Source organism: Microcaecilia unicolor, chromosome 7, assembly GCF_901765095.1.
Source record: "Microcaecilia unicolor chromosome 7, aMicUni1.1, whole genome shotgun sequence".
Taxonomy (NCBI): domain Eukaryota; kingdom Metazoa; phylum Chordata; class Amphibia; order Gymnophiona; family Siphonopidae; genus Microcaecilia; species Microcaecilia unicolor.
This window is the reverse complement of record NC_044037.1, coordinates 230253793-230272380: the sequence shown is the minus strand read 5'-3', so window position 1 is coordinate 230272380 and position 18588 is coordinate 230253793. Positions and strand designations below refer to the sequence as shown.

The following is an 18588-nucleotide window of genomic DNA, read 5'->3' as shown; positions in this document are numbered from 1 at the left end:
CTCTGGTCCTGTCTTCCACCCACCTCAGAGGATGATTTTGGCGCTGTTTCACGAGCGCCGCTAACGTTTCAGCCGCAGCCTCTTCTCCTGGTTCTCTCTTTATCTCCAACACGGGAGACAGCGGGGGAGCGTCGGATTCTGGGACAACGTCGCGCCTCACATGTGCTGCTGCTCTGGGGCTGGACTCCTCCAGCGCCATTATGAATCCCTTCCTTTGCGTGTCTGAGCGGGGGGAGGCAATGGCGGCAGGGACTTCAGCTTCAGCAGCATCTTCTGCTTAGACAGATGACATGCAGATTTCTCCAGATTTTGTGCTTTTAATGCACAAGGCGTTCCTCCTTAAGAGATCTGGAATAGCCCCCTCAGTGGCATCTCCGGAAGAAGTAGCCGCCTCCCCTCCTTTAGTGGCCAAACGTCCACGTATTGAGTCGCGAGGCCTGGATGCTAGTGTGTTCAGAGGTAGATGATGGCCAATTGTCAGGAGTTTCCCATCTGGCCCAGTCAGATTCTTTGGAAGAGGGCGAATTGGCCTCAGCAGGGGAAGATGATCCCACGGCGGCGCATTTATTCCGCCAGGAAGAGCTGCCAGCTCTGATAGTGCGGGCTATGGAGGTTTTGAACATCTCCGTTCCGGACAGCGGTCTCCCTTCTTCGTTAGCCCCCTCTATTATGTCTGTGACTAAGCGGCCCCCCAGGACCTTTCACATTCATGAGGCAATGAAGGCGCTCATTGCAGCACAGTGGGACACGCTGGAGGCAGGGTTGCGCGTGGCCAGGGTCCATGGCGCGCCTCTATTCGCTTCCTGAGACAGAACGGGAGGTGTTCCGTCTTCCTGCAATGGATCACTGCGGTTACTAAGAAGACTACGTTGCCTGTACAGCTCTTAAGGATCCTCAGGACAGAAAATTGGAGTCTTCCTTGAAAATGTCTTCTGAAGTGGCAGCCTTGTGTATACAGGCTTCCATTTGCGGTTCCTATGTGGCCAGAGCGTGTTTTTCCTGGGTGCAGAAGGCAGCCTCCCTAGAGAAGCTCGTTGAAGTTTTGCCTTCGCTTAAGGCCGGCCTGGCTTACCTGGTGGATTTGCTTTATGATCTGCTTTGAGCCTCGGCGAAGGAGGCTTCTCACTCAGTGACGGCTCGCTGCTGGTTGTGTCTTCGTCACTGGTCTACAGATATGGCGTGTAAATCTCGTTTGGTGTGTTTACCATTCAGTGGCAAGTTTCTGTTTGGGGAGGATTTAGACAAGATTGTCAAGGTCTTGGGGGATTCTAAAGGCCGTCGTTGGCCTGAGGACAAACCTCGTTCTGCTCCTCGTTCGGGCAACTCCCGGACCCGATTTAGGGATGCCCGCCGTTATCGTCCGTGCAGATCTGGATCTTTCGTGAAACTGCGCTTTCCTCAGAAGCAACAGCCGTTTCATGGGGAACGCCGTCCCGGCGGCGCTTTTTTGAGACCAGCCGCTGGAGCTTGTGCCCAGTGATGGGGCCTTGGCCCATCTCCCGGTGGTGATAGTGGGACGGCTGTCCCATTTCCTCCGAGGATGGGCCGGGGCGACATCAAACGAGTGGGTCTTGGAGGTCATCCGGGAAGGATACAAACTGGAATTTTATCGGCCCCTGGCAGAGTCTTTCGTGGAGTCTCCTTGCAAAGCTCCACACAAGGTAGCAGCGGTCAGGGAGACTCTAAGAAATCTGATCCAACTCAGCGCAGTAGTTCCCATGCCTGTGGAACAGCAGGGTTTAGGCCGATACTCCATTTACTTCGTGGTGCCCAAAAAAGGGGCATCATTTCGGTTGGTACTTGATCTAAAGGGTGTGAACAGAGCTTTAGGAGTGCATCACTTTTGGATGGAAACTCTTCGGTCAGTCATGGCCGCGGTTCGATTAGGGGAGTTCCTCACCTCCTTCGATGTCAAGGAGGCTTACTTGCACATTTCCATTTGGCCACCTCATCAGAGGATGAGATCAGAGTACCAAGGGAAGAAGTATAGATGGAGAAAAGAAGAGGTCCTAGGACAGATCCCTGAGGTGTACACCAACTGACAGTGGGATAGAAGTAGAGGAGGATCCACCAGAGTAACTTAGTGCCTAATCCTATCCTTGTAATCTACAATCAGTCTAGAAAACACTGTAGTAAGAAACACCCTAACTGTAGGTCATATACCTGCTAGACAATGCCAATATATGCCATCAGAACACTACTATGGTTTCAGACCAGAACCAAATGGCTAACATTCGTCGGCCCAAGAAACCCCGTTACCTTTTGAGATTACCCAAGCAAATTTTCCCTTTGGAACATAAGTCTCAACTCACTCCTGTCCTACCATTTGTATCAATGCCAGGTATGTGGGGAACAAGGCTCTCTTACTCATGGATCTGCTAGAATCTTCATATCTCGACTTTCTATTTATCTCAGAAACATGACTCACAGAAGCTGGTAGTCTGATATTGCTTCAATCTGTTCACCCAGTTATGTTATTCACTCTCCAAGACAGGGTGAAAAAGGCTTCGGACTTGCTCTATATTTAAGAGAATTTTTCCACATATCTTTAGTTCTGGGTTTTCCCTGAACTGAAATAGTTGCTGTGCAAATTCTGCGATGGTTCAAAAGATGCAAATCAAATCGTCCTACTCCTCATTTACCATCCTCCGGGAGCTTGGTCCAAGGCAGAACCTCGACTTTTCTTCCTGCAATTCTTCACAGTCCGCATGTGTTTTAACAGCTTTGAATAGTTTGTGTCATCTGCAAATTTAATCACCTCGCTCGTCGTTCTGATTTCCAGATCATTTATAAATATGTTAAATAGCACCAGTCCCAGTACAGATCTCTGCGGCACTCCACTATTCATCCTCCTCCATTGAGAAAAATGGCCTTTTAACCCTACCTTCTGTTTTCTGTCCAATAACCAATTGCTAATCCACAACAGAACATTTCTTCTATCCCATTATTCTTTATTTTTCTCAGGAGTCTCTCATGAAGAACTTTGTCAAAAGCTTTCTGAAAATGTCAATACACTATATCAACCAGCTCACCTTTATCCACATGTTTATTCACACCTTCAAAGAAATGAAACAGATTGGTGAGGCAAGACCTCCCATGGCTGAATCCATGTTGACTCTGTCCCATTAAACCATGTTTGTTTAAGTGTTCTGTAATTTTATTCTTTATAATAGTTTCTACTATTTTCCCCGCACTGAAGTCAGCCTTACCAGTCTGCAATTATTCTGATCACCCCTGGTACCCTTTTATGTTCAATAGTTTTTATTAAAGAAGATTGCAGTTAACATTGTAATTGAGTATTGTACACAATCCTCTTTATCCACACCTCTTGTTAACAATAACCAATTCTAACATCAACAACAAAGTACTTTTATATTATTGGTCTTTCCCCTCCTGGTACCCTTTTTAAAATCAGCATCACATTGGGCCACCCTTCAGTCCTCAGGTGCTACAGTTGACTTTAATGACAGTTTACAGATCACTAGTAGCAGATCAGCAATTTCATTTGAGTTCTTTCAATAACCCTGGGGTGTATACCATCCTGTCCGGGTGATCATTCTTTAACTTATCAGTTTGGCTTGGTACATCTTCCCAAGTTCACCAAGATTTTTCAGTTCTTCTGCATTGTCACCTCCCAGAGTTGGTTGATATGAGATGAGTATGATAGTGATAAGTCTGGAATGACCCCCGAGTACTCTGGCTTCTGATTCTACTGAGAAGGTTCTGTTGTTGGGACCTTGATTCCTTGATTCTGGAATCATAGGATTTTATTCTTTTGTGCATTTGTTTGTTTGTTTATCTCAGCCCAGATCTGAATGGTGTTCATCCTGGTAGGTACTGATTGGATTGGGTCCTGACGTGGGGATGTCAGTGGTAGGAGCATGATGTCGTCAGTGTATGATAGTAGTAGCTTGCCTAATCCCAGGTGTATTGAGCTAAGGGAAGACATGAAGAAGTTGAACAAAATAGGAGAGAGTGGGGATCCTTGAGGGACATCACATTTCGGAATCCAGTAATTGGAGAAGTGTTTGTTTTGTTTTACTGAGTAGCTTCGATTTGAGAGGAATTCTTTAAAACCATTTGTAGACTGTACTTGTTACTCCTATCTGATTTAGTTGTTCAGGTAACATTGCAAGATGTATTGCATCAAACTCCACTGAATGTTGAACTGAAGTAGTAGGACCTGATACCCCTTACTAAGGTGGTGTTTGACGTATGTTGTTAGGGTTAGAAGCAGGGTTTCGGTACTGTGCTGTAATCATGACCTCTGCCCCTGGGGAGAGGACTACACTTCAGCCTTAGAGAAGTTCTCCTTTCTTGGAGAAAACCTCTTTGACTTTCTTTAACCTTATACCTATGCCCCCTTATCAGAGAGGCTGCAATATGCAAGGCTAAACTTTCAGACATTTATTCCCTGGATAAAATAATTTGGATTAAAGAACACAGGAACAGATACACCATTAGCCAATCATATATTTATCATAGAAGCTTATTTATTACAAATAGGAAAATAGACATCTAATTGCTGCTTTGCTAATTACAATTCATAAGTAGTACATACAAATAGCCTGAGTTTCAGCCGGGCTGCATCAACCTCTTTCAGGGGGTGAGTAGCCTTTTTTTCGCCCTCACCATTGAGCCATTTTTGACATCAGCTGTTTTCCCCTTCATGTCCCAGAAGATTCCCAGTGGCTTGAAGTGCTGTTCCCAGTATAATAGGGTCATCTCTGGGACTAATCCCCATAACTGGTGTCATCAGTGTTTTGGGCCAGACCATGACATTCCTTATGTTCTCTGCCTGTATATACAAAAGAGGAGCTAGAGAGATCCAACACCAAAAAAAAAAAAAAAATTTTGATGTCGTGTCCAGTCCATTGATGTCGACATTGAAGCATTGGCCATGATAGCTGCAGCGGCTACTTCTGACACGGGGAGTGCACTGGCATCAGGGTGTCCATATGCCTCAATATCAGGCACTGTGATAGTTCTTGGGACTGATCTGTGTCACACCTGACACCAAGGAGGTGTGAGGATTTGATATTGTCTTCATTGGTACCACTGGACTCTGATGCTTGGCTCTGGTCCAAGTTTAAAACCAGCAAGCATCGGTCCTGCTTGAAGCATAGTACTGGGGCATCTGAAGCATCTGGGGCATCGACTGTTAGAGGAACGCTCCTTCTCTTGTGGAGTTGCTGACACTCAGCCGTCATGCAGTTGGGCTGCAGCATCTGATTTGGCACCGACATTCTCCACATTGGTTCAGCCCCACCTTTGCTGATGCCTTCCTTTGACTACCAGGTCCAGGCCATGCTCGGGGAGAAAGAAGCTGGTGGGCTTGTTGCAGTAGAGTGCTTTGGCATTGAGGGCACTTGTGTCCACCACAGCACAGCTCCAGTCTTCCTTGGAGGACCAGGCTTTGCCATGGAGCAGCCTCCAATGCCTTTGTCTCAGTGGGCATCAGAGTCGGGGCCATTCCATGCGATGACCCACTAGGTGTTAAGGGAGCAATCTTTCCCATCTCTGGACAGCCTTGTTCACTTTATGCAAGGTTTGTTGTTGATAAAGCCCCTTATCAGACCTCTCACTGTCATTTGTCAGCTGATGAAAGCTCCTTTTGAGCCACTTGATTCCTGTCATCTGAAGAACCTGGAAGTACTTTAGGTGGTCGTCACTTCAGCTTGCAGGGTCGGTGAGCTTCTGGCCCTAGTAGGGGATCCATCTTACACAAAGTTTCATCACAGAGTAGTTATCTACACACACCCTAAATTCCTTCCTAGGATGGTGTTGGAGTTTCATATTGTCCTGCCAACATTCTTCCCAAAACTGTATGCCCATCCTAGTGACAGAGCACTGCACACCTTGGTCTGTAAGTGAGCCTTAGCCTTCTGTTTGGAGCGGATTAAGTACCATGGATAGTCTACCCAACATTTGGGTTTTTTTTTTTGATCCAAACAGGATGAGGGTAGCCATTGGCAAACACACTTTTCCTTGTCATCAAGCAGATGCGGCCATTACAGATGGGTTGCTTCCATCAACCAGCAGAGGGAGATAGAGAGCACACTTTTTCAGTGCCTCATACCAGCTTGCTCTACTGCCTCTCTTCAGTATTCTCTATCTCCCCTAGCAGAGTGGCTACAGCTTCTCCGAGCTCCATCTAAAATCTGCCTGGAGGTTGCTCCTGTGCTTTTGCCAGTTGTTAGCAGGGGTATTGGAGGCTATAGCAGCTTCACTTTAAAGGCACATAGGTTCGCCCTTTCCCTGCCTTACCCATACCTCCATGGATGTGGACACATTGCTTAGCTTTCCCTGTCCTTCCCCACCAACAGTGGATGCAGGCACATAGGTTCGCCCTTTCCCTGCCTTTCCCACTCACCTGAGCCTCCGGAGTTCTATTTACCTCTGCTTTCTTCACAGCGTTAAACAAACAAAAAAAAAAAGGAACAGAGGTTTTTCCTTGCCTTTTTCTGTGGGACCAGAGCTGTGATTCTCGGTCCAGTGAGGTAAGAGTGTTTTCTGACTCCTCTGGGTGGGCCCGCGATCGGGGCGATTTGGCGCAAACCACCATTTTGAATTTTACCGCCGTTTTCGGCGATGGCTGCGGAGACAGTAAAGCGCTGTTCCAAGTGTGGCAAGCGCAGATCAGCAGCGGGGATCTGTAAATCGTGCTATACAGACGTTAGAGCCGGCCCGAGCATGGCGAGTGACGATTCTTCGTGCTCTGAGCTGGCAGCGGACGCCATTTTGAATTTACCACATGGCGCGAACTCTGCTGAGACGGAGAGTCCTGAGCCCGGGGGGAGTGAGGCTGATATGAGAGCTACTAGCCCCGGCAGAGATCCGGGTGCCCAGGGTGAGTTTTTCTCACCTGATTATGTCTTACTAATGCATAAAGCATACATGCTTAAAAGAGCTCTCCCACAAAGCCCTGCAGGGGCCTTTCTAATGCCCCCCCCCCCCGGTGGATTCTAGCCTGGGTATGCCCTCTGAGGCGTTATTCCCTGATAATTGGTAGAATATGAAGCGCAAAAGGGCTCTTTCCCCTTCAGAGAGTGCTGCACCTCCATTTCCCCCCCCCCCCCCCCCCCCCCCCCGGTCGGGCTGCGAGGATTTGGAGGACTCTGGCAGACCTTCATGGTCTGAGGAGCCAGAGTCTGGTGCAGAAGTGACTCAGGATCTGGACGATCCCACCGCGGTGAGGATTTTCCACTGTGATGAGCTGCCAGCACTTATTTCTGATGCCCTGCAGGCTCTCTCTATTGAGGACCCTGCCAGTGGCACAGCCTCCTCTGTGAATCCTAGGATGGCTAGTACCAAAAAGCCTGCTGGAGCCTTTCCTTTGCACGACTCCATCCAAGAGCTTATTTCGGCTCAATGGGCTGACCCCGAGGGACCTTTGAAAGTTTCCAGGGCTATGGGGCAATTATACCCTCTGAGTAAGGAGCATATGGCTCGCTTTGCTATGCCTAAAGTGGATGCCCTAGTCAAAGCTGTGACAAAGAGAACTACCCTCCCTATTGAAGGAGGTGTTGCCCTGAAGGATATTCAAGACCGTAGACGGGAATCAGCAGTTAAACGGTCATTTGAAATTGCAGGTCTCACTATTCGGGCGTCTGCATGCAGTTGTTATGCTGCTAGAGCCTGCCTGGCTTTGTTGCAACAGGCAGTGGAACAGCCCGGTGATGGAGCGGTGCCCTTTTCAGATGTGGCTTCGCAGATGGAGTCGGCCTTGTCCTTTCTTGCTGATGCCCTTTATGATATTGTCAGAGCTTCGGCTAAACACATGGCAGTAGCAGTGGCGGCTTGCCGTCTTCTTTGGCTACGGCATTGGGCGGCGGACATGGCATCTAAGCAAAGGTTGGTGAAGTTGCCCTTTCAAGGCCTTCTCCTCTTTGGTGAGGAGTTGGAGAAAATTGTGAAGGGCCTGGGTGAGGCTAAACCCCAGCGCTTGCCTGAAGATAGGCCTCGGCCTTCCTCTGAGGGTGTGGCGGTCCACTCCTCTTACAGACCTCGGTTCCGTGAAGCTCGAAGGTACTGCCCGGGGCGTTCTGCTGGGTTCACTTCTCGTGCCCGTTTTCAGCAGAGGAACTCCTTTCGCTCGGACAAACGTTCCACAGCCACTGGCTCAAGGCCTGGAGTTCAGAGGCGACCCTCTCAATGATGGTGCGCCGGCCCTCTCCTCGAGTCCTGTCATCGGAGGACGTCTTTCCCTCTTTGCCGAGGAGTGGGCCAACATTTCCTCAGATCAGTGGGTCTTGGACCTGATCAGAGACGGTTACAGAATAGAATTCGACGCCCCTGTAAGAGACGTGTTTGTGGAGTCCCGATGCGGTTCTGCCGCCAAATGGGCGGCGGTAGAGGAGACTTTGCAAGGTCTGATTCAGATAGGGGCCGTTTCCCCGGTACCTCCCGCCGAACACGGCTGCGGCCGCTACTCCATCTACTTTGTGGTGCCGCGAAAAGGAGGGTCTTTTCGCCCTATTCTGGACTTAAAAGAATTAAACAAGTCCCTGAGAGTGCGGCATTTTCACATGAAAACCCTGCGTTCCGTCATTGCGGCGGTACAGCCAGGAGAGTTTCTCACATCTCTGGACCTGAAAGAAGCTTACTTGCACATACCAATTTGGCCCCCGCACCAGAAGTTTCTGAGGTTTGCGGTGATGGGAAAGCAGTTCCAGTTCCGGGCCTTGCCTTTTGGCCTCGCCACAGCTCCCCGCACCTTTTCGAAGGTTGTGGTGGTAGTAGCTGCCTTTCTAAGGCGAGAGGGTATTCGGGTTCACCTGTACCTGGACGACTGGCTCATTCGAGCAAACTCTGCTGCAGAGAGTCAGCATGTAACAGCCAGAGTGGTCTCAGTACTTCAATCTCTGGGCTGGGTCGTCAATTTGGCCAAAAGTCACCTGACCCCCTCGCAGTCACTAGAATATTTGCGGGCCAGGTTTGACACAGCCTTGGGGTATGTGTACCTACCCGAGCAAAGGTGGTGCAAGCTTCAGAATCAGGTCCGTCTGCTCCTGAGGATGCCCCGTCCGCGAGCTTGGGACATTGTCCAGCTGCTTGGATCGATGACGGCCACCATGGAACTGGTGCCCTGGGCGAGAGTGCACCTGAGACCTTTACAGTATGCTCTACTCCAAAGATGGTCTCCAGTATCTCAGGATTATCAATGCAGACTCTCTTGGCTCCCTGCAGCCCGACTCAGTATGGAGTGGTGGCTCTCAGACAGCATGCTGCGGCGAGAAATGCCGCTGGCGCTCCCCAATTGGTGCCTAGTGGTGACAGATGCCAGCCTGAAAGGCTGGGGCGCAAATTGCAAGGGGAAGCATGCCCAGGGTCTATGGACACCCGAGGAGTCGGAGTGGTCCATCAACCGTCTAGAGTTGAAAGCGGTGTTTCAGGCGTTTCTGGCTTTTCAAGTGACCCTGGAAGGATTGGCTGTCAGAGTGATGTCGGACAACACGACAGCAGTGGCCTACATAAATCGACAAGGCGGCACTCAGTGCAGAGCTCTAGCCGCGCAGTCCGAACAAATTTGCCACTGGGCCGAGCTGCATCTACAGTTTCTGTCGGCAGCTCACATTGCAGGTCAGAGCAACGTGCAAGCCGATTATCTAAGCAGGCATCAGATCGATCCAGCGGAGTGGGAACTTGCAGACGAAGTATTCCTGCAGATATGTGCCAAGTGGGGCAAGCCCGTGATGGATCTAATGGCAACAAGCATCAATGCCAAAGTCCCGTGCTTTTTCAGCAGACGGGGAGATCCTTGCTCGGCGGGGTTGGATGCCTTGGCTCAACCCTGGCCTCCGGGCCTACTGTATGTGCTCCCTCCGTGGCCCTTGATAGGGCAAGTGCTCCTGCGGATTTGGCTGCATCCAGGAGAAGTGGTTCTCGTCGCCCCGGATTGGCCCAGGAGGCCTTGGTTTAGCCTCAGATGCTTGTAGAGGATCCCCTTCAGTTACCTCTGGTTCCCAACCTGTTGTCACAGGGTCCGGTGACCATGGAGGATGCCGGCCGATTTGGTCTTATGGCCTGGCGATTGAGAGGGCGCAATTGAGAGACAAAGGCTATTCCAATAAAGTAATTACCACTCTCCTGCAAGCCCGCAAGCGTTCCACTTCTGTGGCTAATGCCAGGATTTGGCGCCAGTTTGAAGTCTGGTGTGCTTCCAAAGAGATCACACCTCTGCGGGCTCCTGTCTCGCCGATTCTGGTCTTTTTGCAGGATGGTGTACAAAAAGGCTTGGCCTATAATTCCCTGCGGGTGCAAATGGCAGCATTGGCCTCCCTGCGTGGAAAGGTTGAAGGCGTGTCTTTAGCTGCTCATCCGGATGTGGCACGGTTTCTTAGAGGGGTGCTTCGGCTCCGTCCTTCCGTGCGTGCACCTTGTCCAGCTTGGAACCTGGGGCTAGTGCTGAAAGCCCTTCAGGGTGCTCCCTTTGAACCGCTTCGGCATGCTTCAGAGACAGATTTGACACTGAAGGCCATCTTTTTGTGGCCATTACTTCGGCGAGACGGGTGTCAGAGCTCCAGGCGCTGTCCTGTAGAGACCCTTTTCTGCAATTTTCAGAGTCCGGGGGCATGGTTCGGACCGTGTCTTCCTTCTTGCCTAAGATGGTTTCAACGTTTCACCTAAACCAACCTATTTTCTTGCCCTCCTTTGTCAAGGAGGAGTTTCCAGAATCTTTTGGGCAATTGCACCTGTTGGACGTGCGCAGGACTCTGCTGCAGTATCTACGAGTTACTAACTCTTTCAGGACCTCTGATCATCTGTTTGTTTTGCTATCAGGTCCTCGCAGAGAGTCTCCAGCGTCTAAAGCCACTATTGCCCGCTGGCTCAAAGAATCTATCTTTTCAGCTTATTTGCTTGCCGGCAGGCCTCCGCCTGATGCCTTTAAGGCGCATTCCACTAGAGGAATTTCCTCGTCTTGGGCTGAAAATGGAGCACTCTCTCTTCAAGAGATTTGTAGTGCAGCAACATGGGCTTCTAAGCTCTTTTGCCCGACATTACAGGCTGGATGTGGCTGCCAGGAGGGATGCACATTTTAGAGCGCAAGTGCTGGCGCGTGGTGTTGCTTGTTCCCACCCTATCTAGGGATTGCTTTGATACATCCCATCTGTAATGGCTGCATCTGCTTGATGACAAGGAAGGGAAAATTAGGTTCTTACCGTGATAATTTTCTTTCCTTTAGTCATAGCAGATGCAGCCATGATCCCTCCCTGTCTGATTGCTATCTGCTGTAAATCTATTTCAGGTTCTGTTCATGTTTCCTGGGGATTCCGTCCTTGGGAGAAAGTCGGAAAACAGTCTTCAGGATTCTTGTTCAATTAAAGGAGGATGACTTAATTCCCTCCAGTTTCATGTTTTGGAGGATGAGTTTATTCCCTCCGGGAGGATGAGTTTATTCCCTCCAGTTATGTCTCAGTGGAGGATGAGTTTATGCCCTCCGGGAGGATGTTTCATTCCCTCCATTCTGAGTTAATGCCCTTTGTTGTAGGGCCATCGTTCGCTGTGAGGAAAGCTCATGTTATTCCCATTGCGGTTTGCCATACTGCTTTGGAAGCTTCAAATACTGAAGAGAGACATTGGAGCAAGCTGGTATGAGGCACTCAAAAAGTGTGCTCTCTATCTCCTTCTGCTGGTTGATGGACACAACCCATCTGTAATGGCTGCATCTGCTATGACTAAAGGAAAGAAAATTATCACGGTAAGAACCTAATTTTCCCATTCAGTTGGCTTATAGATTGCATTTCTTTTGTTTATGCCAGGCTGGGCTGGGCAGAAACTGTTTGTCTAGAATCCAGCTCCACCCTCCTAGGCCCATTATTTCTATTCAATGGTGCATCTTCACAACCAGTTTGTATATAGTTTCAGGTTCACTGGTTTCTTGAGACTTGCCATTGCAAGTCCCTATTGTCCTAGCTTTGTTTGTTTTTGGTGAGCCTGGTAACTAGGGATTCCCAGTTGTGAGAATATTATGGCCTTCTTGTCCTCAGAGAAAGCGAAGTTACTTAAATGTACCAGGTATTCTCCGAGGACAGTAGGCCAATTATTTTCACAAACCATCCCTCCTCTCCTTTGAGATTTTTCAAGCTATGTTGTTATATATGTATTTCTCTTCCAGAATTGGTGATCACCATTGTGGAAAATGTAAGCCACATTTTCCACAGTGGAGGAGTGGCCTAGTGGTTAGAGTGGTGGACTTTGGTCCTGGGGAACTGAGGAACTGAGTTCGATTCCCGGCACAGGCAGCTCCTTGTGTCTCTGGGCAAGTCACTTAACCCTCCATTGCCCGCCGCATTGAGCCTGCCATGAGTGGGAAAGCGCGGGGTACAAATTTAACAAAAAACAAACAAACATTGAGCCTGCAAATAGGTGGGAAAATGTGATACAAATGCTACAAATAAATATTGCTTGTCCTGCACTCGCACATCGGGTGGTAAGGCACCTGCGCATGCACTGTGGGATGCTGCCAAATGTCTTTTAGAGACAGTACGCTGGACATCATACGCACCTGGTTCCATCAGATGATGTCACTCAGTTGTAAGAATATTTGGCCTGCTGTCTTCGAAGAATACCTGCTACAGGTAAGTTACTTTGTTTTATGGAACACATATCTCAAACAATCCAGGAACGCACTGTCCACGTGGTCCATGTTTCGCCAAACTGCATCAGGGAAGGTGGGCAGCTGAAAAGCAAACAAAAACTTTTTGTTTGAGGTTTTTCTTCTTTGGCCTCTACAAGTGATACCACAAGAAGTACCTCACATCCTCCTGGCATCAAGAAGGCAGTCCACTAGGAGACTTTAAAATTTTAAATGGAAAGTTTTTATTTTGAAATTGACACATCAATAAGCACCCATTTTAAGTGTCCAACTCATATGTTGCTGGAATCCCTCTAACCTTTGTTCAACTTAGATTCAGAAATAAGTTGTCAGTGTCCATCTTAGTACTATAGCAGCTTACCATGACTATAAGGAAGAGACTGTCCATAGCCTTTGATATTGGGGTCCTGAAAGGTCTGATGCCTCAAATTTCCAGTAACAAGTCCACTAGCTTTATGAAATCTAAATGTAGTCCTTTCCCAGCAGATACGACCTCCTTTTGAACCCGTGGAGTCCACTACTCAGAAATTCCTGACTTGGAAAGTGCTGTTCTTGGTAGCAGTCACCTCTGCTAGAAGAGAAACAGTGTTTCTTGCTTTAGTTGTCTGTGCCTATTTTATATTCAGTTGCACCCGCACAAGGTAATTTTGAAGCTCTGAACTATTAACATCTTATCCAAGACCCTTGTGCACATAGTTGTATACAGGCATGTCATCTACTGAACTGTAAGCGTGCTTGCATATTTACAAGGGGATATAACTTTACCATAAACCATCCTAGTTGTTCCTATTGTCCTAGTCTAACAAACTGTTCCTAAGGCAAGAATGAATAACTGGATAACAGATTGTATTTTGCTTTATTATGACCAAATAGGTCATTAGGTCAGATGAAGTTAACTCATCAGCTTAATGGCATAGAGTGAATGTTTTCTCCTTAGCACATCAGCATCAACGGATAAGATTTGCAACAGCCATGTAACCCTTGGTAGTACTTCCACAGCCCAGTTTTGCCTAGATAGTACTTCTGGAAAGAACGGTATTTTGCAGCATAGCTTATTCAGCTCATCTATCCTGATCTGAAGGACGGGTTTCTGGTTTCTTAAGAGAAAGGGAAATGGGACTTGATATACCGCCTTTCTGAGGTTTTTGCAACTACATTCAAAGTGGTTTACATATATTCAGGTACTTATTTTGTACCAGGGGCAATGGAGGGTTAAGTGACTTGCCCAGAGTCACAAGGAGCTGCAGTGGGAATTGATCTTGGTTCCCCAGGATCAAAGTCCACTGCACTTGGGATGCATTATGCTGAAGTTCAGAAGTATATTCCTATACTTTTTATAAGTGGGACATCCATTTCAGACTTGGGTGTAGCTTGGGAATTTCCATGCATACTCAAAATGTTATCTGTTTTCCATTTTGGTGCCTCTGCTATTCCACTCCTTTCTCATTTGATGTATATTTGATCTTGCCTTTATAATGATACATACACAGAAAGCATCAGTTTTGTGGGCTGCAAGAGTTCTTGGACAGCTTTAAGGGGTTCTTTTACCAAGTTGCGGTAAGTGAGGTGTGGTTTGTTTTTTTTGGCGCGTTCTGAGGCCCCCTTTTACCACAGCAGGTAAAAGGCTTTTTTTTTTTTTTTTTAAATGGCCGTGGTTATTTTTTTTTGGGGGGGGAAGCACTTACCACCGCCCATTGAGGTGGCGGTAAGGGCTCCCATACTATGGTAACCGAGCAGCACTTGGCACTGCCCAATTACCGCTGGGTAAACACCTGTGCTGCAAAAATAAAAAGTATTTTTGTAGTTCCGGAAGTGACGCGTGCTAGGGTTGGGAACTACTGCTGGGCTGCTGTAGTAGCCTGGCAGTAGTTCTGGATTAGTGAGCGGTAAGCCTGCATTGGACTTACTGCCGCTTTGTAAAAGACCCCCTAAGTCATTACTCAAAATTTGTATCTTCTTAGTCTCACGTCACAGTTTATCCTGCACATAAATATAATAGCATGAACAATGAACTTTGTTAGTGCTTTTGCACTGGTGTCCAGCATGAAATAAAACAAATATAAATGTACCAATATATTGCTGTATTGAGGAGCCAATATTTAATCGGGCATCACTTTTTAAATTGATCAGAATTAGAGACAGCAATGTAATCTACATATATAGTATACTAGTAAAAAAGGCCCGTTTCAGACACAAATAAAACGGGCGCTAGCAAGGTTTTCCTTGGAGTGTGTTTGGTTTGAGAGAGTGTATGTGATAGTCACTGTGTGAGGGAGCGTGAATGTGCGAGTGTGTGTGTGAGAGAGAGAGAGTGAGACTGGGTGCGAGTGTGTCTGTGAGAGAGAGAGAGTGAGACTGGGTGCGAGTGTGTCTGTGAGAGAGAGAGAGGAGAATGAGAGTGTGTCCCAGGGCCTCCCCTCTCTCTTCCAGGGTCCTCCCTCCCAGTTCCAGGGTTGTCTTCCCCTCCCCCCTCCCGGCCATTGGCGCGTGAAGGGCTCAAGGCGGCACAGGAGAGAGCGGCTCGTGAGCCAGGGATTCTTCCTCTGCTCCCTCCTGCTCAGTATTTGCTGCACCAGCGGCATCCTGCAGCAGCCTGGTGAGCTCCGCGCGCGCTGGAACCTGCTTATTGTGAGTGTGCTCGTGAGGGTTTGGAGGCAGCGCTGCTGTTCAGGTGGCTGGCGAGAGGTCAAGCAAGCAAAGTTGTTTTAATCTGCTTTTCTGGGGGGGGGGGGGGGGGGGGGGGGGGGGTCGTTTTTGTTCTTTCTTTTTCTTAGCTTTTATTTTCCATGAACGTTCCATGAAGCTGCCTGGGCCCGCACTGCTGTTGCTTGGGCTCTCTGGATGATGTCATCCGAGGCTTCAGTCCCAGGCACAGCCAATCAGAATGGAGGCACGGGCCCAGGCAGCTTCATGGAACGTTCATGGTGCAAATTAATATATAGGACTAGTAAAAAAGGCCCGTTTCTGTATTAAATGAAACGGGCGCTGGCAAAGTTTTCCTTGGAGTGTGTATGTTTGAGAGAGTGTGTGTGAGAGTGACTGTGTGTGAGAGAGAGAGTGAATGTGCGAGTGTGTGTGTGTGACAGAGAGAGTGAGACTGGGTGCGAGTGTGTCTGTAAGAGAGAGTGTGTGTGTGATTCTCCTCTACTACTACTACTACTATTTAGCATTTCTATAGCCCTGCCCCCCCCCCCTCCAGCTAGCCAGGCAGCCAGCCACGATTCTCCTGTCTCCCCTGCCCCCCCCCCCCATCCAGCCACCCAGCGATTTTCCTCTCTCCCCTGCCCCCCCTCCAGCCAGCCAGCGGTTAATCGCCTTCCCGTAATTACTGGATGGAATTTTAATCAATCTTTCAAAGTTACCAAGACACGACGTATTCGGCTACCCTCACACTGATGCCTAGCACCCCTCCTCACACACATTCGGGAACTGGAGGATCGGTCTCCCCTCCCTGTGGTCCTACATCTCTCCCTCTCCCGCTCTCCTCAGTCTAGTATGTCTCCCCCTCTCGTCCCTGTCCACGATCTTACACCTCTCCCACAAACACCCCCACCATCAAACTCATACCAGAGGTTTCCCGAACAACAAACCCGCAGTCCTGACTCCAGTTGATGCGCCGAGGGGGGGTGGTGGTGCTCCTGCTCTTGATCGCCACGGACTGGCTTTTGCCGCCAGCCCTGCTGTTTCCCATAGCCATCCCCTGTGGCGACGTGATCCGTGTCCACATCTCGCCCCGCCCCCTCCCAGGTCAGCCCTGCCCCCCAGGGGTGTTTAAATCTATTACTGGAAGATAAAGAGGTGACTGTGAAGGAAAGTAGAAATGTTTTCCACGGGTAGAAAAGTGATCCCTGCAAACGATCTGTTTCCTCAACCACCATTGAAAAAAAACCCCAGCAGTGCAGAGAATTAAGCCAGCAGTCGCCATGAAGGCAGTTAGTCTTCAACAGCAAGGTGTGTAGCGTGGCTTCCCGCTTTCTCCCCTCCCATTCCTCTGTAGATCGATAATTTGCCGGTCCCGCGGTTCCCGTGTCTCTCACTGGGATCGTAACCACCTCCTGACATCAGGCAAGCAGTGTTCTAGTTCTGGTCAGTGACGTCAGCAGGTGGTTAAGATCCCAGTGAGACACATTTGAATGTTCAAGTAGCAAATTATTATATTAGATAAGTTGCAGAAAGCTCATATAGGCATATTTCACATGTTCACAGTACACAGAAGGTCGTTGGAAGGCATGAAAAATGGAAATCCTTCATCTCTTAAAGGGAGCCTTAGCTTCTCATGATAAAGTGCATATATTTACAAAGCATGCCATTTAACATGTTGGATTTTTAAAACAATCTAGCTGCCTAATTACAATTAAGACAGCTATTTGTCTTCTTTGACAAGGTATTGGTACTAACCAGCAACCAACACAAGAAGAGTACCACAAACATTATATAGTTTACATAGGGGAGTCTTTTACTAATGGTGCATGTTATCTGAATAAAATGGGTCCTTGGCAGGTAATGTGCTAAAGACCACTCATAATTTCTCTGTTTTCTATTGTTAAATTAATATTTATCTACTGATTTTGTAGATTGAATTATTGTTTGTCTTGTTAATTTGTTTTGTTGCACTGTTCTCGTGGTGGTCCTTTTTGAAAATTTATCTTTTGATCTGCTAAATCTTGATTTTTAGCTGCTTAAATTCTGAGTGATTAGGGATATCAAGCTGCGTTACAAAAATGTGATCTGGTTATATGGCTAAATTACAGCTCTCCCTAAGCACAGGAATAGCTGGCTTATATTTAGCTAGCTAGATTTAGAAGAATTTTCAGCCACAGTATAATTGGCTAGGTTGCTGGTGAGCATACCTTAAATCGAATTGGCAAAAATTTGGTTGGATGTAAACAGAATGCCTTATTTAACCTACCCCCATTATATATGGAGCCAAACATACTGTGTTTAATGTACTTCAACTGTTCATCAGTACAGAGCTGATACATCTAGCAGGACTCAAGTGATGCTTTTCTAGGATTCAGCAAGTTGCTTCTCTGACAATTTTATTTCATGGCAGAACCCAAAAGCAGGTGTACACTTTTTCCTGCTTGTAAAATATGTACTAGAGTACATCCTGAGGAAGAGATCTGCCCTTTAGCATGAGTGCTGTACCAGGTGATTTTACTTTTTTCCCCTCCATTGGTAACGAGGGCACTTGTTGATTGGGGAATAATTTCTGATTAGAGGGGTTAGTCTAATGACCTGTTCAGAAAGATTTGTTCACTGCTCCGTAACCTCTGAGAAGGAACTTTGTCTTCATGTCTTGAATAAGGTAGAATCCAAACTATCAGTGTAACAACTTATTCTGTTTGATGCATTGCTTTTGTAGTCTGTCTTAAATGACAAGCGCTAGCCATGTTAGTTTTCTTCCTTCATCAGCGTTTTTTGTCTTATTTTTAACATCTGAGAAACTGAAAGTGGGTTTACCTTTGCTGTAAGTGAATTGTAAATCTGTTTAAGGTCTTGGCGAAAATGTTCAAGTACAGAAGAGCCATGAGAAGTATATCCTTGCTTTGAAGGGCTCTGGATTGGCGCTTCCAGAAGATAAACTTACATGTGGACTGCTGGAACAGGTGGCTGGATCGAGCACTTTGACAGCTGAAGGTTTGTTTGGAAATATTTTTCCAGCAAAAGAAGTAAACCTTGTTGATCACTAATAATAATAATTATCCTTGTTTTATTTTTCTCCCCCACCCCAACTTTGCAGGTGTACCAGAAACACCAGGACAGCCAGAATCTTCAGATGAAGTAAGTTCATTTTCTATAGCAGTTGTTCTCATCCCAATCCTTGGAAGAAGCCCAGCCAATCAGCTTTTTCAAAATATTGACAATAGATATGCATGAGAGAAATTTTACACGCACTGCCTTCACTGTTTGGAAATCTATCTCGAGTATACTCATTGTGACTATCTTGGAAACCTGGCTAGGTGTGTCCCGAGGACTGGGTTGAGAAC

General features: G+C 47.6%; 1 protein-coding gene across 1 annotated transcript in view; it reads left to right on the top strand.

Annotated features, from left to right (window-relative positions):
- Positions 1 to 18588, top strand: part of UBR3 (ubiquitin protein ligase E3 component n-recognin 3) — a 686242-nt gene that overhangs the window by 68518 nt on the left and 599136 nt on the right. The window contains 2 exon segments of the mRNA XM_030210854.1: positions 18095 to 18238; positions 18342 to 18382. Of these exon segments, the coding sequence (XP_030066714.1) occupies positions 18095 to 18238; positions 18342 to 18382 (185 nt within the window).